At 37.8% G+C, this 27889-nt stretch overlaps 1 protein-coding gene and 1 long non-coding RNA gene across 6 annotated transcripts in view; one reads left to right on the forward strand and one right to left on the reverse strand.

Moving 5' to 3' along the window:
- Nucleotides 1–27889, forward strand: part of PLA2G4A (phospholipase A2 group IVA) — a 166312-nt gene that overhangs the window by 47497 nt on the left and 90926 nt on the right. For 4 of the 5 annotated variants that reach the window (XM_086693967.1, XM_086693968.1, XM_086693969.1 and 1 more), the window contains one exon: nt 3609–3690. In XM_086693967.1, coding sequence (XP_086550093.1) covers nt 3609–3690 — 82 coding nt within the window. Of the gene's footprint in view, nt 1–2911; nt 3488–3608; nt 3691–27889 lie in introns of those variants that run through there. The other variant, XM_086693970.1, reaches the window with a different exon arrangement.
- Nucleotides 24877–27447, reverse strand: LOC147572649 (uncharacterized). Its single transcript, XR_015246008.1, has 2 exons — nt 27337–27447; nt 24877–25594 (listed from the first exon to the last, which is right to left on the reverse strand). It is a non-coding gene; the product is annotated as an uncharacterized LOC147572649 (long non-coding RNA).

Consider the following 27889-nt stretch of genomic DNA (forward strand, 5'->3'; position numbering starts at 1 on the left):
TAATCTTGGTGGCTGAGTCAGTGTATTGAGCTTATATTTGACATCTCAATTGAAATATGGCATCTCTTTTTGCCAACTACCAACTCAGCATTGTGCTGAGTCATCAGTTTCCTCCAGGGAACACTGGTTGTGGATTCAATAATATCATTTCCTCTGGCACCACCCCTGAGACATAACCAAAAGTCTCCTATCCAAGTCGGAAGCTAGTCTAGTCCATACTAGTTTGAAATTATAACTGATATTGGTCCCGGGATGTTTCAAAGAATTATCAAAAGGTATTTGGATTTGATTAAAACTAAACATTTTTCTCAAAGAATTTGTATTTACTTTACAGATATTATAATCTTTACAGCTCTTATAAGGAGATGGGCATGATTTTGACACTCATGTTTTGAAAATAACTTACAGGTGATCTGAAGATTTATTGTGTTTCTGAAATTAACTTATAAGAACCAAGAAATGGTTGATTTGTCCCCTATTTCCTATGAATGGTTTGCAAGTATTTCATTCATTATAGTTAAGACAGAATTGAGGCTAATGGAAATAAAAGCAGATTAAAACAGCTGAATGATACAGGAAATAACTCAGTTACTAGAGGAACATCAGATCAACTACAGGTATACCAGACAGACTAGATGATAACTGTACCACTTTAATAAATGAAAACAGCCTTTTTCACTAAAGGTGTGGGTATTTGGTATTATTCTCTGTGTAAGTGAAGGAATGTACAAAGAGTGAAGACATTGGGGACAGCAAGAATGGAGTCTAATTCAAGTTTAACTTTTCCTATCTATGAGATACTGGGAAATTATTTAACCTCTCAGAATCTCACTTTAGTTATATATAAATATAAATAAAACCTATTTTCTTTATCAGGTTGAGAAAGTTCCCATCTATTCTTTGATTGCTGAGAGTTTTTATCCTAAATAGGTGTTGAATTTTGTCAAATGATTTCTTTGCGCTGTTGATATGATCATGTTATTTTTCTTGTTTCGCCTGTTTATGTAATGGACTACATTATTTGGTTTTTGAATGCTAAACCAGCCTTGCATACCTATGGTAAATCCCACTTGCTTGTGGTTATATTTCCTTGTATATATTATTGGATTCTATTTGCTAATAATTTGTTGAGAACTTTTTCATCTATGTTTATGATAGATACTGGTTGGTAGTGGGTTTATATTTTTTCCTTGTAATGTCTGTGTCTGGTTTGTTATCAAGGTAATGCTGGCTTCATAAAATGAGTTAGGCACTATATCTTCTGCTTCTGTCTTCTGGAAGAGACTGGAGAGTATTGGTGTAATTTCTTCCTTAAGTGTTTAGTAGAATTACCAGTGAATCCATCTGGGCCTGGTGCTTTCTGTTTTGGAAGGTTAGGTACTGATTCAATTTATTTATATATATAGGCCTATTCAGCTTGTCTGTTTCCATTTGTGTGAGTTTTGGTAGATTATGTCTTTCAAGGAACTGGTCCATTTCATCTAGGTTATTAAATTGTGGGCTTGGAGTTGTTCATAGTATTCCTTTATTATCTTTTTAATGTCCATAGAATCTGGAGTGAACTTCCCTCATTCATTTATGATATTTATAATTTGTGCTCTCTTTTTTTTCTTATGTAGCCTGGCTTATCAATTTTGTTACTCTTTTCACAGAACCAACTTTTAGTGTCAATGATTTTCTTTGTTGATTTTCCATTTTCAATTTTATTCATTCCTGCTCTAATTTTTACTGTTTCTTCTGCTTACTTTGGACTTAATTTTCTAGTAGACACTTAGGTGATTGATTTTAGATCTTTCTTTTTTCATATATGCATATCATGAAATAAAATTTGAAATATATGTATATATGAAATAATATGTATGTCAAAATACATATTATTTCATTTCCCTCTAAGCACTACTTTTGCTGCATCCCCCAAATTTTGATAAGTTGTAGTTTCATTTTCATTTAGTTCCAAATATTTAAAAATCTCTCTTGAGACTTCTTCTTTGGCATATGTGTTATTTAAAAGTGAGTTATTTAATCTCCAAGTACTTTGTGATTTTCCAGATGTCATTCAGTTTTGATTGCCAGTTTAATTCAATTGTGGTCTGAGAGTATGTATCGTATGATTGTTCAACATGAGCTTACGAATGTGTATTCTGATGTTGGATGAAGTAGCCCATAATGTCAATTATATCTAGTTGACTGATGGTGCTGTTGAGTTCCAACGTGTCCTTACTAATTTGCTGCCTGATGGTTCTATTTCTGATAGAGGGGTATTGAAGTCTCTAACTAATACAGTGAAGTTTTTTTTTTTTTTTTTTTTTTTTTTTTGGTGGGGTCAGTGTGTGTTATTTTCAGTTGTATAGGGCAACACACTTTTTTTTTTTACAAGCATTCATTTAATTTATAATTGATAATTTCATTTATACAGAATAAAACTTTGACTACTCAGGCACCTCTGGCTATAGAAGATATTTCTCTTCAATAATAAACTTGAGTAAGAATTATCTTGAAAGATTTTATATGCTTCTCTGCCTTTTTAAATAAAGTATGCTCATCATTCAGGACTTCACCTCTTCCTGATGCTACATTACAAATCTGAACATAAATTATTCTATTGAGAGAGTGATATCTTCAGAAACTGTTGAATGTTATATAACTTTTGGTTCTATATCTCACTACTGCTGGTCCTATATATGAATCTGTTTTATAGTTTTTTCTACCTCCTCGATTTTAGACTGTCATTACTCATTTTTCAGTATTGCCAGTATCTTACCTTTTTAAAATCAATTATGGACTTTTTAAAGTGTTAAGCAAGTCTGTTTAAAGTCAGGAAAGATAAGAGTAGCTTATAAGTGTGTGCTTCTTCTAAGATGAAACAAGCTTGAGCTTCAGATAAAGATTTTGTAATCTTTCCAGTTGCTCAGAGAACTTAGTGAATTCCTGCTTCCTTACTCTGTTTTGGTTGATAGAGTTGTTTAGTGACTACTTTCAAGTTAGGTGAAGTATTTAATAATCTTCAACCAGTTATTATTTATTATGTGCATACAAGCTATTGGGCTAATAGAAAATTTTAACATCGTTACATATGGTTTATAACAAATGCATTAAAATTAACATAAGTAGTTTTCCAGTCATTGCCTTGGATCCAAAAGATTTTTAAAACTGCTCTGGAAATGTCTTGCCAAAGAAAACTTTCATTGAACAGTAACAATAAAAGCAAACAAATCTGAATAATGCAAACATCTTGCTCTGACTTTGCCTCTCTAAGCCAGGGCTTCCTCATCATTCAGTACAAAGCCTGATTGTCTTCCTAGAAGGCTTGCAGTCCTGATTTACATTTTCCCTCAAGCTTGGTAAACCTGACAGCAGAAAAGTTCCAGCAGTCAAGTTGTAGTGACATTTTTTAAAGCATGATCTAAACTTCTCAATAATTCTGTGGTGGGAGAGAGGAGAGAGAGAATCGAATAAGGAGCAGCCCTGGGATCAAAGGATGTTTCTGGTATGAATGTTACTTCCCTTCACCCTGAATGTTTTCAACCAGTCTCAAGGAAACAACGAGCATAGTTTGCTTGGATCCTATCTTGGAAGCTAATTTGTAATTTACTATTATTTGTTTCCAGGTGGAGCACCAGTATTCCCACAAGTTCACAGTAGTGGTGTTACGTGCCACCAAAGTGACAAAGGGGGCCTTCGGTGACATGCGTAAGTGTCCTTATTTGCTTTTCTGTTGAAAATGCATAACCTAGTTGCTCCAGCCCTCTGACAAGCCAGGGGCTCCCTCTCTTTCAGATGTGGTTATCTTTGTCTAGATCTTTGAATGATAACATTTCCAACAGTGCTCTGATGCTCTGCTTTCTGTTGGAATAGTGTTTTGTCTTGACTTTACATTAATTGAGAGTACTTGGAGTCAGAAAAAATGACTTTCTTATGACATCCAGATTTTTGGAATTAAAATAAATTCTATTTAATTCTATTTTGAAAAGAGTGCTGAGTGAAGACTTTGAACAAGCTGCCCCTGAGGCATTGTGCCTATAGGATTAAAAAAATGCAGTTTCTCTAGTTCTTATGCCCGTAAATGTGTTTATTATGTGTGAAAATAGCTAAAGGAACTGGTGTAGCACAGCTTCCAACAACGCGAACCGCAGCCTGAGGATAATGTTGAATGAACTTGCTTGCGGTATCCTTTCCCCATGCTTGGAAAAAGCCATTTTCCGAGTTCATCTCACCACTCAAAAGGCTGGGGGTTATGGGGGTAGAAATACAAAGAAAGATGGATAAGGATTATGATGATGAATTTGGTAAAGTTTTAGATGATTGCTAAAATATGGGAACAGGCGATTTACCTCTCAGAACGGGATTTGGAGAAAGAATGGAGATTATAATTTGTCAAGCTGGGAAGCAGGCAGGGAAGGCTGCCTTGCCCAGTGATGTTGAAACTGGTACTTGGAGGAAGAAAATCTTGGCGAGGAGAGTGAGAAGTCCCAGGCTGAGCAAGTAGAGTTTTTGAAAGCGAGAGAACAGAGTGCTTATGAGGAACTAGAAGAGATCCAGTGTTGTTAGAGAATAGACAGCAAAGGGGAAGGGGGACCAACACTAATATAACAAAGGCTGAGGTTGAGATTTCATCAGAAATACAATGGGAAAAATTTGATGGCATTTTTGTCATAAATCACAAATTGAATTTTCATTCTAAAAAATGTTTGTTCTGGGGACGCCTGGGTGGCTCAGAGGGTTAAGCGTCCAACTCTTATTTTCAGCTCAGGTCATGATCTCACAGTTTCATGAGTTCAAGCCCTGCATTGGGCTCTGCACTGACAACGTGAAGCCTGCTTGGGATTCTCTCTCTCTCCCTTTCTCTCTGCTCCTTCCCTGCTCACGTGTTGTCTCTGTCTCTCTCAAGATAAATAAATAAACTTAAAAACATTTTTTAAAATGTCTGTTCTGGCCATATTGTGTTAAATATATTGGAAGCAAATGTGGGGTATACTTTATATTTTTAAGGATAAAAAATATGATAACGGATGCAAGAATAAAAATTAGCTGCTTGAAATCATGCTGAAAATGGGCCAGTAGAGAAAAGTTAAATACTATGGGAAAAAAAAGTGAGCTCAGTGCCCAAGCCTTCAGCAAATGAAAAGAGGTGTCCAGGAAGTGGACAGGACACCTGCGTGGCTCAGTCAGTTGAGTGTTCGACTCTTGGTTTCAGCTCAGGTCATGATCTCACAGTTTTGTGAGTTCAAGCCCCTGCATCGGGCTCTGCACTGCTTACTTGGGATTCTGTCTCCCTCTCATGCTCTCTGCCGCACCCCCACTCACGCTGTCTCTATCTCTCTCAAATAAATCAACCTTTTTAAAAAATATTTTCTTAAAAAGTCAGAAGTAAAGTGGGAAACAATGTAGAATCTAATGGCAAGAGTTTTAGATGAGCAGTAGTTTTCATGAGAGATGAGAATACAAGGATAATTTCTTTCACTCTCATCTGGACCAGGGATCTATACTCTAAATTGCATCTTATACTTCAATCCAACCCATTTAACCACTCCTTGGTCAATGTTCTTCTGAAGTTATTCTCATTTTGCTTTTTACAATTCTCTGCATTTTCATCATTTAAATGAGAGTTCCCTGGAAGAAAGAGCCACGTCAGAAACCCTTTTTAAAAACTGGTATATCCCCCATGACCTTGAGAAAAGGCACAGGCTTTAAAATTCAAGAGGTCGATTGTTAGATAAGCTCTCCTTAATTCCCTTGAAGCCTAGGTCAGTAACTTGCCAGGCATGCAAGTTACTAACCTAATTTGACTTTAAAAAAATATAGTTATGTCTTATACAAAGCAGCAACAATGCTTTCTTATAGCGCTGAACTCTGTCATTCAGGTACAACAGGTGTTACTGTGGTTAAGACGAGCCCACACAGCAGTTCAAACTCTATACTCTGTGAGTCACCTTCAGCTGGTATGGATCTGATTTTCTAGCTACTTCCCCCAGAGGCACAGGTATTTGGGCTATCATTATTTATTAGGATTAAGCCAGGGGAGATAGTGGTGTATGTAGCAGGTGTCATTTTAAACCTATGTGAGTTGACATTAATAATAATACTTATATATAAACATGAGATATTAACTCGTGAAACAGGGAACAGGTTCATTTTGGATCCTCACAGTGTACACAACACAGTTTAGACCCTTGGTCTCTAGAAGCTTCCTTTTGAAAATGAAGGACCCATGGAAGGAATAGCCACTGGAGATTAATCACTATAGGGGAAAGGACAGTGTCATGACATTCTGGTGAACTTTTTATTCAGCATTTGTATTTTGATTTTGTTTCATTTGAGTTGTTACATAATTTCTTGGAGGAGGGGCAATTGTTGCTAACCCTTTATATCACCTTAATGAGCTTATAGAAAGTCAGGATAAGAAGAAGTCGGGATAAGAAGAAGAAAGTCAGGATAAGAAGAGATAAGAAGGAAGAACAAGAGAAAGTCTTAGAGAAACAAATTCAGTGAGAAGGTTAGCATAAAAAAGTGAAGGGTTGCAATACATCGCCAAGCACTTTATTTCTGAGAAGTTGTAGGAGATTATTACAGTGAGAAAAGGTATTGGCATTAGCTGTCACTTTCCTCAGAGGAGTTCTGATGATATTGCGTGGTGGTGAGCTTGATCAATACAAATTACCAAGTAAACTGAATTTGGATTCTTTGTATATAGACTCTCTCTCAATATGACAAAGATAAAACTACAAAAAATGCCCTAAGATCTGTGAAGACTATGATAGCAGAAACCTACACCCTCTTCTGTTGTTGATATTGTCTGCATTTATTTAAGAAGGCAAATTTCCATAAAATTTTACATGTTGATAAAGAAGAATGACAGATTACTACTGGGTTTTTTGGTTTTGCCTGAGTATGTGGGGGCTTTCTCAAGGGTTCCACAAAAAAATCAAATGGTTGATTCCTGGTAAAATGCCTATATCTGCCTTTTTCTTTTTTCTTTCTTTTTTTTTTTGAGATAATACTAAGATTATATCTATTTTTTTATTTTGTCCCTTGATAAATCATCTTTTTCTAATTATCTCCATTTAAAAATATCATGTAATGTTGTCAAAACATCATAATAAAATTAGCAGCACCCCATGAGCTGTCTTTTGAGGGGTCAGAGTTGACATTTTAATCATAACATCTCACTCATTTCGTTGTTTTTACCTAAGGGCCTGGGCCAGCCAAGAGCAGGACAGCCCCTTCCCGGACCTGGTTGCTAATCTCAGTGTGCGAAATGTATCATTTATGCCTGTATCCCTGTGCCCACACTTCCGTGCATTCTTATTCTCACATCATATGAAGAGGTTGTTTGAAGTTCATAATTGCAACTGACTCACCATAGTCTTAGTTTTAAAATAAGTAGTTTGCCTTAATTTTGGCAATATTAATATAACTCTCACTTTTAAAGCTATAGTATAATATATATATATAATATATATATAATATATATGCAATACATATATATATGTAAGCATATTTATATATGTATGTATATATATGTACATATATATATGTAAGCATATATATATGTAAGCTTGCATATATGCAAGCATAATTCATTCTGGAAACATGCTTGTAATCCAAAGCACTTGTATATCAAAGCGAATTTCAAGAACCATTGGTTCCGTTGTGATCATGTGACGTTCGGCATCACGTACTCCTCGTATTGCAAGACATAGCTCTTTACCAAGTTAAAATGTACTTATGTTTGCTCATCCTGTGGAACACTCACAGAACAAGTTACTCACAGACCAGGCTTTATGGTATATTAAATATAACGTGTAGTCATGAGTATGTCAACACTGCAGCAGGTGCATGTGTTGGATGGGTATATATTAAACTCTGTGTTTTTTGTTGTTCCTTTCCTCTTCTAACAGAGGTTACACATTTGCAGAATGACTACAGTGACGATAAAATTTCAGTTGGTAATAGAGTTTTCTTTGTGCATGTGTGAAGTGAAACACACAGCCCTGGCCACAAACCTGATTTTAAAACCAAATGAAATGGCTGGCACAAATGTTTTAGCTACCTCCCTGAGTTTCTGCTCCTTTTAATGTTGGGGAAAACACAGATCAAATGTGATAATGGAGGCTAGTCTCAGACTTCATAACTGGATAGAGTCATGTTTCAGTCCCTAAGATGAAGTCAGAAAATGGATATGATAGTGTTTTTGAAACAATAAAATACTATACCAGTATTAGATATTTTTAATATCCTAATTATGCAAATATATTAATGATTCTTGTCTGGTCTCAACAGACACCGAACTCTTTCTCTTTACAGAATGAGCGTCACCAACGTTAGGGTTTCCAAAGACGGTTGTAGGATTGCAGATAGATCTACTTTCCTTAAGTATTCAGGAGAACACAGAGCTTAATTCCAACCTTTAAACTTTAAGAAAAAAATAAATATATTTGGGAGAATTATGAGCTCATTATGTTGAAACCAATTTTAATAAGATTGTATTGCTTCTATCTTAAGTTACTCTTTTTGAGTTTTCTTAACAACCTCAAGCTTTTATTTGCATAAAGTCTGTGTCTGTGGGTAAATGATGTTTTATTGTAGATAAACTCACAGCAAGATCTAAATCAAGTTCCTGATTTTTAAACAGCTGTGCCATTTGCAGGTCCAAGGCTGACCTAATCTCCCCAAGTAGTGCTTTTCAAACATTAATGTCCAAGTGAGTCACCCACGGTTCTTGTTGAAAGTGTGGATTCTGATTCAGTAAGTCTGGGAAAGGTTTCCCTCTTTCCTCCAGTCTTGTTCTCCCCAGCAGCAGCTCAATCCCCTCACCTCTAGGACCATCCAGAGGATTTAGCCTCTTCAAAGGACATGACCTGCAATGCATAGTGTTAATAATTCCCTGGGAAAGGAGCCTAGAACTCAACCTTCCTATTTGTAAGTGTTAGCCTGAGAGGCAGAGTGTTGGGTGCATACGTAGAGGAACGTTATCTGTTTAATTTTTTTGAGAATCTTCAGCAGCAGCAAGAGCAATGTAGAAATTACTATAAAAATATATTATCTCTGGTAGACCTTCGTGAATATCACAGTGATCAAAACCCTAGGAAACAGGCCAAATATATTTATGAAAGAGTATGGTCTCCAGAGGCAAAACACTACTCTCTCATCCCATGTTGTTGGGCAAGTTTCCTCTGTCTTCTTTTTTCACCATAGAGATGTTATGAGAATTCAATGCATTAACTAATGTGAAGTACTCATATGCCTGACACATAGTAAGACCTCAGTGATATTATCTATTATTGTTAAAATTATTTCAGATACCAACATAAGAAGACACTTCTTTCTTTCTTTCTTTCTTTCTTTCTTTCTTTCTTTCTTTCTTTCTTTCTTTCTTTTTCTTTCTTTCTTTCTTTCTTTCTTTCTTTCTTTCTCTCTCTCTCTCTCTCTTTTTTTTCTTTTCTTTCTTTCTTTCTTTCTTTCTTTCTTTCTTTCTTTCTTTCTTTCTTTCTTAAGATTTATTTATTTGTGAGAGAGAGAGTGCAAGCAGAGAAGGGGCAGAGGGAGAGGGGGACAGAGGATCCAAAGCGGGCTCTGCACTGACAGCAGCAAGCTCGATGCAGGGCTCGAACTCATGAACCCCGTGAGATCATGACCGGAGCCCAAGTCAGACACACAACCAACTGAGCCACCCAGGTGTCCCAAGAAGACATTTATTTCTTAAATATAATCTTTGTGTGAGCTAAAGAATATTCTTTTGGGATTGTCCATGCACTGGGATAATTTTTCAGTTTTTCACCTTGGAGACAAATTTCCATTGTGAGTTTCTGTGTTGAGCAAATTAACGGATCCTTCTTTTTTTCAGCTTAGAAGAAATAAATGGTAGAATGGCACTTCCGTTGTCTTCTCTGATGCACTTGGGCACAGTTCACTCCTGTGCACCTCTGCCAGCTGTCCAGACTTCTGTTTAACACTTGTCACATAGGCGTCTAACCATGTGTTTATAAAACTGTGGCCTGTATCTTATGTTTTAGAAAATAGGTGTTTAGCCTTGAGACTGGCAAGGTAGTAGTAAGATCTCAGAATTTTGGATGAAGGAATAGACAAATGATATTTGTAAATATGTGTAATTATACCTTTCTTCTTGGGTAGTGCCTTCTTTTTACCTCACTAAAGAGAGAAGCTTAAAAATAATTTTATACTCCATTTTTTTGTAGATTATAAATATCTGTTATTTCTATCCATAGCTATCTAGAATTTTCCTGGGTTTCAAGGTACATATATTTTATAACACCTTTGGATTAATCTAATAAACCTTTTCTTGGATTAATTATGGGGTTTCAAATATATATGTATATAAATAAATGGAACTGCTATTGGCCAAATATGTGTATTTTTTATGGAATCAAACATTTCCCTAGGCTTTAGCCCTTAAGTTATGATGAATGAGTTTCGGTTTACTAATATTTTTGGAATGTTTTTGAGTATCCACCCAAGATTTAAAAAATTCTGTGTATAACGAAACAATTTCCCAGTGGCCTCTTTATGGAAGATAATTTCAAGATGAATAAAGTGTTCCAGAACATGCCTATCTCTCATCTCTTATCTTGTATTTTCTACAAAGTTGAGAAATAGGTTGTGTTAGGAAAGAACTACTGTTCTTCATTCATTTAACTCATGTAGTTTATTAAATGGTTTTAGGAGGACAAATGGTTTTTGTCCTTCTAAACATTTAGGAGTCAAATGGTTTTAGGAGGACAGTTAGTCATTTTTTTCTCTATTTAAATGTCATTAGATTTCTGTGCGTGTGTGACTCGTATGTATATATTTGTGTTTAGGTCTGATGAGTACTGTAAATACTGTTCTATATATTTTGATAATATCAGTTGATCCTTGGGTAGATTTTCACCACATTTATTCAATAAGATTAACAGCATCTTCCAGTTGTATATTTGGTAGCAATGCTTTTGTGAGATAAGGAAAGCAGATTCCTATCAAAATGAAGAGTACGTCACCGGTACTAGTAGGGACATAATCCACATGTTCTCTCCTTTTTTTCAAGACTATCAGTGATAGAACCTTCTTAATTTAGTTTTTTATCACATATGTCTTGTACTTGAACTTCTTTGTCTTAAAATACTTTCATATTTTTCACAAAAATACTTCAACACGTTAATGTTCTACATGTTAAATATTTCAGCATGTTAATGTTTAACGAAGGGAAATCTTCATTCTAAAAACTTTTTGAAAACTGAGTGATATGCAGGCTTCTTTTCTTCTGCTAAGTAAATTCTCTTTGCCAAAAATCATACATCACCACTTCTGTATTGAAAATGTGTGATTAATATCTCATGGAGTAAAATTTAAAAAATAGTTAAATGTTTCTTAAGTTTCCTCAGAAAAGTATGCTCTTAAACTTTTTATGTCAAAGAGAATAATTCTGCTGCTCTAAAAGTTTGAGCATGTATGTGAAAACATTTATCATGTATGCTATTTTAGTATATTTTAATATTTTAAAATATTTCTTAAAAATAAAAATTCTATGACATAGTGATTGAAGTTAAGTTAAGTTAAACTCAGCCAAGGGATAGTCTGGGAGTTTTGTAAATTTCACTGACTCCTCATAAGTACTTTTCCGTTCTTACTCCCCATGATGCATCAATATATTTTTTATGAAATATTTTAGATAAAATTCTAGACAAATTTATTTTCAGTTGATATACAAGGTGAATCCAAATCTGCAGTTGCAAAATGAAATAACAGCTTGGAAATTTTAACTTTGGAGAACAAATGTTAAAAGAAATAGAACCCAGTGTTTTTTCCAGCAAGTCTCCATTATTCTTTTTTTCATTTTTATTTATTTTTGAGAGAGAGAGAGTGAGAAAATTGGGGAGCGGCAGAGAGGGAGACACAGAATCTGAAGCAGGCTCCGGGCTCTGAGCTGTCAGCACAGAGCCTGATGCAGGGCTCAAACCCATGAGCCATGAGATCATGAAAAGTTAAGATGCTTTGACTGAGCCACCCAGGCGCCCCAAGCAAGGCTCCATTATTAATGTCCTCATGAATAAATGTTGAGCATCTGCTATCTTGAGAAGTACAAAAAAAATAAACATAATATGTGTGGTAGATAACTTTATTCAGTGCCTATTTCATACGAGAGAGGAAGCATGGCTTAGAGATTGGAGCAAGGACTCTGGAACTGGCTTGCTTGAATTCAAATCTCCCTTCTATTTATTAACTCCATGATTTTGGGTAAGTTACTTAGTTTTCCTAAGCCTCAATTTCCTCAGTGGTTACATGGGGGTAACAATTATACCTTCCTCATAGGTTTTTTTTTTTTTTACAAGAATTAAATAAGATTATGAAGGATTTAGAAAGAGGCTTGATGCATAGTATACACAATATGTGTTAAATAAATAAGCAAAACTATTAAGTGGAGTTCATAGAACTTAACATACTGCATTTATTCGTTTTAGAAACCCTAGAACATATATGCTGTTTTTATTTTAATTTTACAGATACACAATTTTTTAAAAAGACATTAAGTAAATGTTCCCAAATCACACAGCTGTTAGGTTTTATGGCTAGAACTTAAATCTCTCTCACTCTGATGTTTACTTGTACAGTAGCTTTGCCTCTGAGCTTTGTATGGCCTAGATGATAAGATGAAACAGGTGTGAATAAGTCTGGAAAACCAACCCAAGAAGATATGCACTCAGTAATTGTGTGTTTAGGCTGTATGATGTTACTGATTTTGAAAAGTTCTGGCAATAAACTTCCCAGAAGACTTCACAGCTAGAATGGAGACGGATTTTATAACTTCAGTAGAATTTTAATTTGTTATTATTAAATACTTTTGATACTTCAGTTTAGAAAAAAAGTCATAAAAGGTCTTAAACATCAGGCTGGCATGGTATGTCTACGGGCATGGTATGTCTATTATTTAAGGAATCTGGCTATTTTTTAATGGTTTATGCTAGTGAATAAATGTCAGGTAGCAAGGATAATGCCTTGTTTGAGTATACTGACCCTAACCTGGGGGTCAGTTTTGCTGCACAGGGCACTTTGGGCAATATCTAGAGACATTTTTAGTTGTCACAATTGGGGGATCCCTTCTGGCATGTAGTGTGTAGAGGTCAGGGACAGCATCTCAGAGCAAAGAATTATCTGACCCAAAATACCAAGAGTGTCAAGGCTGAGAGTTCCTATTTTAATGAAAAATAAGAATTATTCTTGTATAGGGTAGAATGCACACATACAACTAAACCCATAGAACTAACATTAATAATATAAATAAATTAATGTGTTTTATAATAATATATAAGAATTTCTGGAGAATTACTCTTTCTCTCCTACCTAAACAAATGCCAAGAAACATTCTAAGTTCTAAATCTTTAAAAAATATTCCAAACATAGATGCTGATAACAAAGGTATTTTTGTTTCCTTCCAAGAAGTTATCATAGAGATTTAAGTAAAAAGGCAATGTAGGTAACAAGGAAAATTTCAGTTCTGTTGTAGATTGGCCTTTAGCTTGCTTTGGGTTGTTTTGCATTTATCTCTCTCTGTTTTCTTGTGAATATCAACATTCTTTTTTTTTTTTTTTTAATATATGAAATTTATTGTCAAATTGGTTTCCATACAACACCCAGTGCTCATCCCAAAAGGTGCCCTCCTCAAAACCCATCACCCACCCTCCCCTCCCTCCCACCCCCCATCAACCCTCAGTTTGTTCTCAGTTTTTAACAGTCTCTTATGCTTTGGCTCTCTCCCACTCTAACCTCTTTTTTTTTTTTTGTTCCCCTCCCCCATGGGTTTTTCTTAAGTTTCTCAGGATCCACATAAGAGTGAAACCATATGGTATCTGTCTTTTTCTGTATGGCTTATTTCACTTAGCATCACACTCTCCAGTTCCATCCACGTTGCTACAAAAGGCCATATTTCATTTTTTCTCATTGCCACATAGTACTCCATTGTGTATATAAACCACAATTTCTTTATCCATTCATCAGTTGATGGACATTTAGGCTCTTTCCATAATTTGGCTATTGTTGAGAGTGCTGCTATGAACATTGGGGTACAAGTGCCCCTATGCATCAGCACTCCTGTATCCCTTGGATAAATTCCTAGCAGTGCTATTGCTGGGTCATAGGGTAGGTCTATTTTTAATTTTCTGAGGAACCTCCACACTGCTTTCCAGAGCGGCTGCACCAGTTTGCATTCCCACCAACAGTGCAAGAGGGTTCCCGTTTCTCCACATCCTCGCCAGCATCTATAGTCTCCTGATTTGTTCATTTTGGCCACTCTGACTGGCATGAGGTGATATCTGAGTGTGGTTTTGATTTGTATTTCCCTGATAAGGAGCGACGCTGAACATCTTTTCATGTGCCTGTTGGCCATCCGGATGTCTTCTTTAGAGAAGTGTCTCTTCATGTTTTCTGCCCATTTCTTCACTGGGTTATTTGCTTTTCGGGTGTGGAGTTTGGTGAGCTCTTTATAGATTTTGGATACTAGCCCTTTGTCCGATATGTCATTTGCAAATATCTTTTCCCATTCCGTTGGTTGCCTTTTAGTTTTGTTGGTTGTTTCCTTTGCTGTGCAGAAGCTTTTTATCTTCATAAGGTCCCAGTAATTCACTTTTGCTTTTAATTCCCTTGCCTTTGGGGATGTGTCGAGTAAGAGATTGCTACGGCTGAGGTCAGAGAGGTCTTTTCCTGCTTTCTCCTCTAAGGTTTTGATGGTTTCCTGTCTCACATTCAGGTCCTTTATCCATTTTGAGTTTATTTTTGTGAATGGTGTGAGAAAGTGGTCTAGTTTCAACCTTCTGCATGTTGCTGTCCAGTTCTCCCAGCACCATTTGTTAAAGAGACTGTCTTTTTTCCATTGGATGTTCTTTCCTGCTTTGTCAAAGATGAGTTGGCCATACGTTTGTGGGTCTAGTTCTGGGGTTTCTATTCTATTCCATTGGTCTATGTGTCTGTTTTTGTGCCAACAACATTCTTTACAGTAAGTTATTTTTACTATATGCCAGATGGTAGACCACTTCACTAATGTACTAAGTCAATTGTTACTTCAAACTGCACCCAGTCAGTTGTGCAGAGATGCTATTGGGCTTTCTTCCTGACATCCTCTTGGCTGATGATACATTCTGACAGTTTCATGTCCCTTTACAAAGGGACACACGTGCCCTGGGAAAGCGCTTTTGTAGATCTGAGGCTGTGAGAGAAAGGAAAATGAAAAAATAAGGAGAGTTCACATTGGAGACTCAATAAAACTGCTTTGTAATTTCAAATTGTTTTTAACATTTATTTATTTTTGAAAGAGTGAGAGCATGTGCGCATGCACACCTCCAAGTTGGGGAGGGGCAGAAAGAGGAAGACGGGATACAAAGCAGGCTCCGCACTGGGAGCCCAGAGCCCAGTGTGGGGCTCGAACTCGGGAACTGTGAGATCATGACCTGAGATGAAATCAAGAGTCAGCTAGCCACTTAACCGACTGAGTCACCCAGACGTCCCTAAAACTGCTTTGTAATTTCAAATAAGGATAAGGTATTCTGTGATTATTTGAGAACGTAGACAATGCTGCTGTTGTTGCAAGGGCTTTTCTCTTCTCTGTCCAATGTATCCAGAATCACTACCAAAGTTCTGTTTTACTAAACTATATTGGATTCTTCACTAACTTTTCTAGCTTCTGTATTTCCAGCAGTTTTCAGGGACTGCCCTTCAGCATCTATAGCCATGACCATTCCAATTTTGAGCCTGTTCTGGAAGAAGCAGGGACTGCTATCTATAAACAAGTCCCTTGACACTCTACCCGATTCCTTGAAGGTATTAAGGGTGGCCAGATGAGAGTCAAAGGTTTATTATTATTATTATTACTGCGTTTAGAACTTGAAAGTAAAGGTTAAATGCAAATGCACTGGGAAGAAATGACTGGCATTGACTCATATTAAAATACAAATGAATGGGGTGGGACAAAGCTCCAGGAAGGTTGAGACATATTAGGCAAGAGCAGAGAGAAGTTAAGAGTGGGGAGATTGCTGTGCCTAAAATAAAGGTCACCTTTTCTGCAGTATTGCTCAGGGCTAGCCCACTATCCATTACTTCGGTAATATTTATATATTCCTATAATGTTTCAGACTTAGTTTACAGTTTAGTAGAGGCAAAAATAGGTAAGGGTTAGTGTTGGATTATTTGAAAGAGCAAGGAATTTGGCTTTCAGAAAGCCTAGATTAAAATCCTATCTCTAAATAACCTTGCTCAACTTACTAAAAGTCTCTGAGTCTGTTTCCTCACCTTCATGATGGGAATAATAATATCTAACTCAGCAAGTTGAAGCTTTACGTGGAATTACTTCTGTTTTATGCAGATGTATATAGATGAGGCCTCTGGGGAATATGATTTACAGTAGCCAATTTTACCTGATAAGAAAACAGAACTAGTTGCCTAGAGATGTATGAACAGGATAAGGAAAAAATACAGGTAACATCTCCTTCTGCTCATCCTTTATGTGTACAGTATTTGGACCCTTGAATATTCTTAGGACAAGGACAACACCTTACTAGCATTTAGTTATCAGGTGAAATGTCAAAGGAAAGCATAATGGTGTGCACAAGCAAAACAGAAGCCGTGTTTTCTTACTCAGAACAAATGCTTCCACCATCAAGGTGACTGTGTGCATTGTTCAAAATGTTGGCTTCCAGAGATGCCACGTGGCCTACATGTTGACTTGTGGGGGTGATTCTGCAGCGTGTGATCGAGGAGGGTCACTGACTGGAAAGAGAACCTGGGGTCCGGTCGGGGGCACCCTTGTGACCCTTCCTCACCACGCATAGGCCTGCCCTCAGAGTCAGTCAGTGAAAGACAAAAGTGTGTTTCCCAAAGACATCGTGGTGGTGGCTTTGTGAAGAGTGGTTGGAATGTGGGGGAAGCAAGCAGCTAGGAGATGATGTGAACAGCCCAGGTGAGAGGCACTGCTTAGTTGGACTGAGGTGGTGATATTTTGAGTGGGCTTGAGGAACCAGACGTGATAGCCACGTTAGAGGTGGACTAGGTGGGACTCGGAGGCAGATTGGATACAGGAGCTGTGAGGAAAAGAGAATGACCCTCATGTGTCCAGCTCTGGGGCTGGAAGTGATGGTTCCGTGCAAGTAAGACATTGAAAGTCAGGAAAAATTAACAGGTTTTTGTTCATTTTGCTTTGTTTTTCTTTTGTCTTGCAGCTAAGGAAAGAAAGGTGGAAAGAGAATAAACTTGTTTTGTACATGTTGAGTGTGAGGTATTTTTCAAAGGCATTCAAGAAGAAGATTCAAAGTCTCAGAGTAGAGAGGGGCTCAGGAATGTAGATTAGGGAGAAAATCATATTTATGTGGAAGCCAGAGCCAAGAAAGGATTCAAGGACTTCAAGAATTGATTCAGAATGGTTAAAGAAAGATGGAAGCCTTTAAAGATATATTACTTGGCAATAGGTTATATATGGACATGGAATCAAGAATCTCATATTTGTCCTCCTTGCAGCATCGAGGAAATGAATGTATCACGACTGCCATTTAAGCCTTGAAGATGATCGGCTTTAAAGGATCTGAGATTAATCAAACTGCAGGCTTCGTGTGGGTCATGTGACCTGAGGCGTGCATATTGAGTGTGTTTTTTAAAGACAATATGAATAGTTGATAATTCTTTTATAAGTTGGTTTTGAATACATGAACATTAATTTTTTAAGGGGTTCACTTTGTTTTGAAGGATTCTTTGAAGGATTTGTAACAGATGTGAAATGAAAGCCCACAATTTAGTGGGAGCTGAGGGGGAAACTTAGGGCAAGATATACTGAGGGAACATTTACAGAGGTAGGTAGGAAATTGCAAATAATGATATCATTTATTTGCGTAAAGGGTACTGCATTGAGAAAAAAAAAATTCATCAAGTCGCCATGGAAGCTGTGATTGAGGCATGATTTTTGCCAGGAGCTGGGGGATGGGAGGCAGGAATAGAGAGATGGTGGTCAAAGGGAACAAACTTCCAGTTATAAGATGAATAAGTTCTGTGGATCTAATTACAACATGGTGATTGTAGTTAACAATACCGTATGCTATATTTGGAAGTTGCTAAGAAAGTAGATCTTCAATGGTTTCACCACAAAAAGAAATGGTAATTGTGTGAGATGATAGAGGTGTTCACAAACCCTACTGTGATAATCATTTGGCAATATGTGTATCACATCATCATGTTGTACACCTTAAACTTACATAGTGTTATATGTCTAGTATAATTCAGTAAAGCTGAGGAAAAAAGTTACAATAGGGAGAATAACACTATGTCATAGAAAAGGTGGAGCATAATGGGTCGGAATTTTACAAGATGATGGGATTAGAAGCTGCAAGTATAGACTGCATTTATTTTTCTAAACTCTTTCATGAGGGTAGGAAAGATCTTGAGGAATTAGCAAAAATAATGAATTTATTTTATTTTTTTAAGTTTATTTCTTTATTTTTGAGAGAGACAGAATGTGAGGAGGGGAGGGGCAGAGGGGGAGAATCTCAAGCAGGCTCCCCACTGTCAGCACAGAGCCCAATGCGGGGCTCGAACTTGTGAACCTTGAGATCATGACCTGAGCCAAAATCAAGAGTTGGTTGCTTAACTGACTGGGCCATCTAGGCACTCCTGTTTCTTTCTTTATTTTTTTTGATGATCAGTGTTTGTTTATAGGTTGCGAAGGTGTAGCCAGGGCAAAGCAAATGTTTACAGGTTAAATTTGGGTCTGGGGATAAATGAGAAATATCTGAGAGGAGGTAGAATAGTATGACATTGAGAGAAGAATGTATGGATACTTGTTCTTCTAAGACATGAAGGAAGAACTTAAGTATGAATAAATGCATTTTCTAATTATAAATATGGTTTTACAGTTGTGAAGTATAGGGAAGAGAAATTGAATGAATCCATCTAATCCTCTCCTTTTGTTTTCTCATTGAAGTATGAGCCTGAGTTGTACCCTCAGATGAGGAGTAGCGGATAGGGTGGGTGACTTGAGAAATGTAATAAGTGTTGGGCAGTCATGTAAAGAATGGAAATAAAAGGAATAGGGATTAATATATGTTTGGTCAAGTTAATGACTCAGTAGGCATTGGACTATGCTGAAGCAACTAATAGCAGAACATTCATTTCCTCTGAGTGCAACTTATAAGACACAGGTTAAATTAATTTAAAGAATGTCTGAAAGATTGAAAACTGCTGAGTCAACTGGGATTTGAGGGACCAAAATCTCAGAGGAGAGAAGTCATTGAAGTAGGCCTCAGTGTTCTACAAGCCATCTTTCCCCCCTCAATCCACTGCTGGATTTAGGTGGGTTTGGGGGGGTCACGAGGATGTAGGAAGTAGCCAAGTAGTGAAGAGGCAGACAATCCACCAGAGCTCTGACAATCTCAAAGGATTTGGGGACACAAAAACTGCATTTCCGAGACAAGCCAGTTAGAATTTGAGGGGCAGAGCGTCTGAGAGAAGGGAAACTCAGAGAAGCTGAAAGTCAGCGCCTTCACCATGTGCACTAAACAAAGTCTTAATCTGCGTGGGGCAACAGGCTGAGGAGCAAACATAAAATACCCCCCAAAACAAAGCAGAGATATTGGCAGCATCACAGTGCTAAGAGGGAAAAAAAATGGAATTCAGAACTTCCAAATGAAAAGGGGCCTTCGAAACACCCTGGGCTCTCAGTTGAGAAGTTTCAGTGGGACTGAACGAGAGGTAGGCTGAACCTTATAAAGATTGGAGTCAGTTCCATTTTTTATTAAGTTCAGGAGATCCATCCTATTCTCCCTGACTGCCTTCCGGAAGATAAGATGGGGCTTCTGTGGAGGTAGATCTAAGTCCCTTCCCATTTTTCATAGAAAGGTCTGGCATTGAGCCAAGAATCACCAGGTATACCAAAGACTAAGATCAAGAAAAATAAATAGATCTGCACAGATTATATAAAATAATTATGGTTTATATGTTCGAGAAAACAGATGACAAATGGAGAATTTTACCAGGGATCCAGATACATAGGAAAGAATAAAATGGAAGAATTACAACTAAAAACAAGAAGTGAAATTAAAAACTCCATAGATAGGTTTGATGTCATTTGGATACATCTGAAGAGGCAATTAATTAACAGAATAGGTTAGTAGGAAATATCCAGACTGAAACACAGAGAACAAAAAGGGAAATAAACTATAGAGGAAAACATAAGGAATATCTAGGGCATGATAGAAAGCACTGGGAAGGAGAAAGGGTGTGTGTGTGTGTGTGTGTGTGTGTGTGTGTGTGTGTAGGTTATGAACTCAAGGATAAGTACAAAGAATACCAACCCTACGCATATTGCAGTAAAATTGCTGGGAACTAAAGAGAAAGAAAAAAAATGTTCTAAAGGTATCCAGAGGAAAAAAGACATTTAAAAAAACAACCACAAGATAACAGAATGACATCTATGAAGTGTTGAAATAAAATATCTGCCAGAATAACCGAAGAAATTAAAGAAAGACAACATATACTACCTGACATCAATTTATTATAAAACTAGGATAATTAAGACAGAGTGGCATTAGTGCAAGAGTAAATGAATAGACTAATGGGCGAATAAACCAATAAAAATCCAGAAACAGACTTGCATTTATGTGACCTCTTGATTAATGCAAAAGTTACATTGCCATGCTAGGATTAAAGGCAGTGTTTCCAGTAAATGATCCCGAGTCCCTATGAAAAAAATCATAACACTCCCCTCACACCATACGCAGGAATTGATTCCAATTTAGATCTAAAAAGAAAAAGTAAAACCAGTAAGATTTTTGAAGACATCAATGCAAACTATTTTATGACACTGGAATAGCTAAGGTTTTCTTAAAAGACAAAAAGCAGGGGAGCCTGGGTGGCTCAGTCAGTTAAGCACCTAACTCTTGATTTTGGCTCAGGTCATGATCCCAGGGTCGTGAGATTGAGCCCTGCTTAAGATTCTCTCTCTCTCTGCCCCACTCTGCACCTCCATCCCCACTCCCCTCCCCACTCACACACACACACACACATGCACACCGTCTCTCACTCTCTCTCTAAAAAAAAAAAAAAAAGACAAAAAACCTGAATTATAAGAAAACAGTTGGACACACTGAACTATATTAAAGTTCGGCATTTATTTTGATCAAAAGACATCATTTAAAATAGTGAAAAGATGGAAACCCTAAATTGAGAAAATATATTTGCAACCTATGTATGTCTGTCAAAGGACTCATCCAGAATATGTAAAGTACTCATAAATTAATCTAAAAAACAAGCAACCCAATGGAAAGAAATGGACAAAGGATTTGAGTATGCTCTTCATTCCAGAGAATCACCAATTGACCAATAAAAAGAAGAGGTATTCAACCTCATCATCATCCAAGATGTGTGAAATAAATCCACACTGAGATACCATCATACATCCACCAGATGTTTAAAATTAAAAGACTGACAATATTAAGTATTGGAAGGATGTGCTGCTGTATGACTATTAACATCAGCGTGTACAATAGTGTAATAATTTCATACCTAAGGAATTCCATTCTTGGGAATTTTGCAACAGAAACATACATATGTACACAACAAAAGCCACATCCAGAATGTTCATGGCAGCACCACTGGTAATATCCCAAATTAGAAATAATCCAAATGTCCATTAATGGTGAAATGGATAAACATTTTATGGAATACAGTGGAATAGTTTCCATCAATAATAACGAACATATTTTACACGTTACTGTGGATGAATCTCACATACTTAATGGTGGCCCAGTTGTACATATTGTGCTATTGATTCTATTGATAAAAAGCAGGTAAAAATATTCTATGCCGATAGAAGGCAGGGCACTGGTCACCCTGCTGGAGGGATTTGAGGGAGGCTTCCGGAGTGCGGGTAACGTTCTGTATCTTGATCTGGGTGGTGATATTGTGAGTGAGTTCAGTTTATGAAAACTCAACAGACTGTAGCAATGATCTTCTAACTCTTCTGCCTATATCTTATCCTTCAACAAAAACTTTACGGTAAAAAAGAACCAAATGGCCCTTGCAATTTGTACATTTACAGTGAGGCTAACAATCACTTTCCTGGCTAGTCACTCAGCCAGCATAGAACCTGGGGAGTGAAAGTTTGGTAATCATAAAACCTTTAAGTTTTTAAACCTTTAAGTTGAAAAGCTTTAAGTGCTCCATATAATTACCTTTATCATGAAATCACACATATTTCAAAGAGTGATGACAGCTGAAAGCGATATGCAGAAGCATTTATTTCAACAAATTACTATTTAATTTTTGGTCTTATGGTACTCCTATTTTGGTGGTAACTGAAGCAGAATGCTTGAATATTCAGTCTATCACCTTATATACGTTGCCTGCTAACACACCCCGCATACTTTATTCTTGGATTTGTTTTCATGTGGCTACTTGAAAAGGTCTTTAATGGCTGGAAAGAAACGGAAGTGAATTACTGGATTGTGCTTAATATAGTCTATGGGCAGCATGACTCCATGACAGACGGCCAGTAAGCCTGTTGACGTCTCAATGCCAAAATATTTCTACTTTTCTGTCTGTGTTCTTTATATTATTGTTCTGTAGTTGATTCTAATCATATACCTTAAACCACATTTTTCTAAATTGTGTACCTAAGAACCGCCTGGTCAAGTTGTTAAAAATGCAGATTTCCAAGCCTGAGCTCTGACTGAAGACGCAAAGTATGTGCATTTTTAACACTCCAGACGATGCTGTGAAGATATTTTAGGGGACTAAATTTTGAGAAACACTACCTTAAGTTCACCATCAATAGTAATAGCTATTTGGAAAATGATATTTTGACTGGGAATTTGGGGGGATTATTCTTTTGGGGATTTTTTGGCTGTTTTGTATCAGGTTATGAGTTACCTTCATTTAGAGCAAAGGGTTTAAGTTGCTGAGCAAAGTGGATATGAGAAAGCAAATGGAGAATATTTAAAATAGAACTTACAGGGGCGCCTGGGTGGCGCAGTCGGTTAAGCGTCCGACTTCAGCCAGGTCACGATCTCGCGGTCCGTGAGTTCGAGCCCCGCGTCAGGCTCTGGGCTGATGGCTCAGAGCCTGGAGCCTGTTTCCGATTCTGTGTCTCCCTCTCTCTCTGCCCCTCCCCCGTTCATGCTCTGTCTCTCTCTGTCGCAAAAATAAATAAACGTTGAAAAAAAAATAAAAAAAAAAATAAAATAGAACTTACAGAGTACAGAAGCTGCCATCAGCCCCTGTCATGAATCATATAATATTTTGTTCAGACAAAGCTGAAGTGGCAGATGGGCCTGTTATTAATTTAGGTAGGCACTCCTTAAACTACTAAAGTTTATGAGAAGTTTTACAACCCTGGAATTCTGAAGCTATTTCAGGTGCATGTAGTTTCATGTCATCTTTATGGGAGCAGAAAAAGATCTGTATCCCACACCCCTTGCATTTTTGTTTGTCAGAATTTAGATAAAAGGATGCAATGAGAGGAAGTCTTTGCCCACACATTGCATCTTTGCTTTACCACCTGTTTTGCTGGAACCAATCAAGGCGAAGCTGAATCATTGACTCAGCATCCAGTTACCCTACAGGCATCAATTCACAAAACCATGAACTAAGTATACAGGAGAAAGAAACCCAAACATTTCTTTTCCTACATTTGACTTCTTTCTCCCCTGAATGCATATCTAGGAACTTCTCTCAAGCACCTGGCTAAGTTGTGCTGTCGAACTGGACTGCTTTCCCTTTTCAAAGCTTCCGTGTGTGGGACGCCTGGATGGCTCAGTTGGTTTAGCGTCTGACTCTGGCTCAGGTCACGATCTTGTGATTCGTGAGTTCGAGCCCTGTGCCGGGTTCTGTCCTGACAGGTCGGACCCTGGAGCCTGCTTCGAATTCTCTGTCTCCCTCTCTCTCTCGATCCCTCCTCTGCTAGTGCTCACTCTCTCTCTCCCCCCAAAATAAATAAACATTAAAAAAAAAAAAGCTTCTATGCACTATGGTGCTAATGAAGATTATAGATTATATAAAGGGCGTGAGCTGTGTGATTAGCATAATCCAATTTGAAACTAGCATCCTAAAATTCTTTTTCATCTTGCAGTGCCTGCCACTGCCAGATGTTTCTCAGCTTGCAAAGATTAGCAGTGATGCCGACTGCACTATCAAAGTTTGCAGCTGTCGGTGGTTTTCCACTGTCCAGCACCCTTTGACATCTTAACTGAGGTCTCTCGCTAATGAAGCGAGAGAAGAAACTAAAACAACTACCACTCTTGACAGAGGTTGTAGACTATTGATGCTGGGGAAAAGTGAAAAGAAGAATCCAAAGTGACAGCTTTAAACTGGGTTCTGGGGGCGCCTGGGTGGCTCAGTCGGTTAAGCGGCCGACTTCGGCTCAGGTCACGATCTCACACTCCGTGAGTTCGAGCCCCGCGTCGGGCTCTGTGCTGACCGCTCAGAGCCTGGAGCCTGTTTCAGATTCTGTGTCTCCCTCTCTCTGACCCTCCCCCATTCATGCTCTGTCTCTCTCTGTCTCAAAAATAAAAATAAAACGTTAAAAAAAAAATTTTTAAACTGGGTTCTGGTTTTCTTAAAGGAGGTCTGTGCCTGTTTTGACGTATAAATGTAGCATCGTCATCCTGTCGCACGGTATTTTCTTTATCGTTTTTTCAGAGTTAGAATTTGCCAGAGTGTATGACCTGAACTGAGCGTCCAGGATGGCTTGGAAGATGGTTATATCCCTGACTGACTTAGGCTATTTCAGTTTGCTGCATTCTTTTCTTATTCTTGGGTTTCTCCCAAGGAACTTAACTTTCTGCTTTCTCTTCCTCGTTTGGCCCAAGAAAACCTCTCCCTCCTTTCCTCAGATTCAGAGGAAGACCAAGCCTCAAAGGCAATTTCTCCACCTACGATTTGACTTTATTTGTGTGTAATAATCCGAGTGACTGAGTTACTAGTCATGGGCGTAGTGTATCTGCTTGTCTCCCGTTTACCTTTGCCTCTCAAATTAGGCTCTTAGCATTTGAGTCACTTCCACAGTCCAGATCTTCAGTTTCATGCTCGGTGGCCTGGTAAAGCCAAACTGCTTCTTGACAGGTAGTTGCTGGCGTAGAGTAGGCACTCAAATATTTGTTGAGCGAATGAGTGATGTTTACCATTTGCATGCCTCCTCTTCCCGGACACTTTTTGTTTTCTAGATTGATTTTTGCCTGGTTTTGTGTGTTCTAGTGTTTGGGGAAAACAGAAAAGAGCATCAGCCCCATGAGAAAGAACCTGCCCTATGGGCTAATGAAGGGGCTCCATTTTTGCACATTTAAGGTGAAGGACCAGTTGAATCGTCTCCTTTAAATCACGTGTTGACTTCTCAAAAGAGGGAAGATATTTTTCTTTATGGCCTTTCACCACCTGCTATTCTAACCTGTAGTTTTGTTTCTGATTTGCCGTCTTGAGCGCTGGTGCTGTGGCAAGAACATGGTTAAGGAAAAGCAACATCTCCTGGTTGAGGAGGTGGGAAGAGTCACCTTGTAGCCTGCCCACCTCTGCTTTGGCCCGTTTCCCCTTGGCTTCCCTCCTGCTCAGTACTTTTGTTTTCTAGTTTGTCTTCCATGGTCTGGTTGAGAGATACAAGCACTGGGTTAGAAACTGCAATATGTAAATGTATCAAACCAACACTTTGTCTGCCTTACACTTATGCAATATTATATGCCAATTATACCTCCATAAAAATAAATAATAAATAAAATTCCAATAACTACCTATTTCCCTTTTCTCTAAAACAGGGTATCGAAAGTGTGAACAGAAGATGACCTACATCAGTATCAGCTAGAATATTTATTTTAAAATGCAGATTCCTGGGGCATCTGGGTGGCTCAGTTGGTTAAGCATCCGACTCTTGATTTCAGCTGAGGTCATGATCTCATGGTTTGTGAGTTTGAGCACCACATTGGGCTCTGCTCTGTCAGCATGGAGCCTGATTGTGATTCTCTGTCTCCTCTCTCTCTGCCCCTCCCCCACTCATGTGTGTGAGTGTGCGCTCTCTCTCTCTCTCTCTCTCAAAAATAATTAAACTTTTAAAACTGCACATTTCCAAGTTCTCTGCTGATCATAGGTCTTAGGAAATGAGGGTCAGGGGTCTGCAGGTTTTTCTTTTTTTAATGTTTATCTAATTTTGGTTGAGAGACTGCAAGTGGGGGAGGGGCAGAGAGAGAGAGAAGAAGACAAAGAATCTGAAGCAGGCTCCATTCTCTCACCACAGAGCCCGATGTGGGGCTCATGAACTGTGAGATCATGACTTGAGCTGAAGTTAGACGCTTAACCAACTGAGCCAGTCAGGTGCCCAGTAGAACCCTAGGCATTTATATTACACTCTTACTTTTGAGACTCAGCTGCCCTTAACTATCAATGCATAAGGTCCAAATGGGAAAATTAAATAAAAGACAATTCCAAATGCTTATACCTCATTCACAAATCTTTCCTCTTTACCATAAAAAGGCTTTTAAAAATGTGATCACCACATAGAACTATGAACAGCGTTTAAAAATTAAGTGAAGGGCACTGATTAAATTGTTTGATGGCCATAACTACTGTTGAAAGACAAAGGTTTTTTTTTTTTAATTTCTTTGAAAAGCAATCATTTGAGAACTATTATTTTTGCTTTTCCTTTGTTCTCAATTTATATATCTTTTTATGTGGACATCTGTGCCACTTTCTTTCTCCCTCCCTCCCTTTCTTTCTCCTTCCCTCTTCTTTTCCATGACTCTACTTTCTATAGCAATGCCTACCTTATGATATCATCTTTAGAATTTAGGAGCATGATGTCATTAAATGAATGATTGTTGCAGTCAGAACTTCCCCTGAGACTTACCAGCTGGACGATAGTAGACAGATTGCTTAACATCCCTCAGTTCCTGTTGTCTCAACAGAGCACTTACCTTGTAGTACTGTTGGGAGATTTGAATGAGACTTATGTGTGTACAGTGCTTAATGGAGATCCTAGCAGGCATTACTCAACTGTTGGTTTTTGTGGTTATGAATTACAATGGCCACTTGGGAAAGGATGTGTTAAAGAGAAAAGTCAAGTCCTTAAGTTAGGAGACCTATGAATATTGTGATGGTTGTTAAGTTCTAAAGAGATAAAGTTGAGTCAGACTTGATGGCTGCCCTCAAGCTGTTGACAGTCTTGTAGGAAAAGATAAATGTGTAATTACATCCATGAAATGTAGTGTGTGCAATGCTGTAAGACGGTGAAGGATTCAGTGGAACCACTAAGGAGGGAGTGATCAATGTTTCCACGGCTTAGTCAGTTGCCTTGTTGTTAAGTGTATATATAGTGGGAAGAAATTTAAATAGTACCTTTGTTTCTTTCTATTTAAAATGGTACCCACATCATGCCCTGACTCAAGCAAGTCTTTATGTACAGTAGAAAAAGCTGTCACTTCCTGGGGCACCTGGGTGGCTCAGTTGGTTAAGTAAGCGTCTGACTTCGGCTCAGGTCATGATCTCATGGTTTGTGAGTTCGAGCCCCATGTTGGGCTCTGTGCTGAGAGAGCCTGAAGCCTGTGTCAGATTCTGTGTCTCCCTCTTTCACTGTTCCTCCCCTGCCTGTGCTCTGTCTCTCAAACATGAATAAACATTTTAAAAAGTTAAAAAAAAAAAAAGAAAAGAAAAAGCTGTCACTTCCTTGAGACACCCACTTCCATCTGATTGAGTACTGCTATAATAAATACAGAAACATACATGGATTACTAATATAGGTGCTGTTCAGTGTGCAGCCTGTACAGCTATACAAGGCAACCCTATAACTACAATATTTATCTCACACTGACTGTCATTGTTTGGCAAAGAAAGTAATTAGGATAATTTTTTTCTGTTGTAGACTATGATCCTGAACCCATGACCTTGTCAC

This window comes from Puma concolor, chromosome E4 (assembly GCF_028749965.1).
Source record: "Puma concolor isolate L17-30 chromosome E4, mPumCon1.1.hap2, whole genome shotgun sequence".
Taxonomy (NCBI): Eukaryota; Metazoa; Chordata; class Mammalia; order Carnivora; family Felidae; genus Puma; species Puma concolor.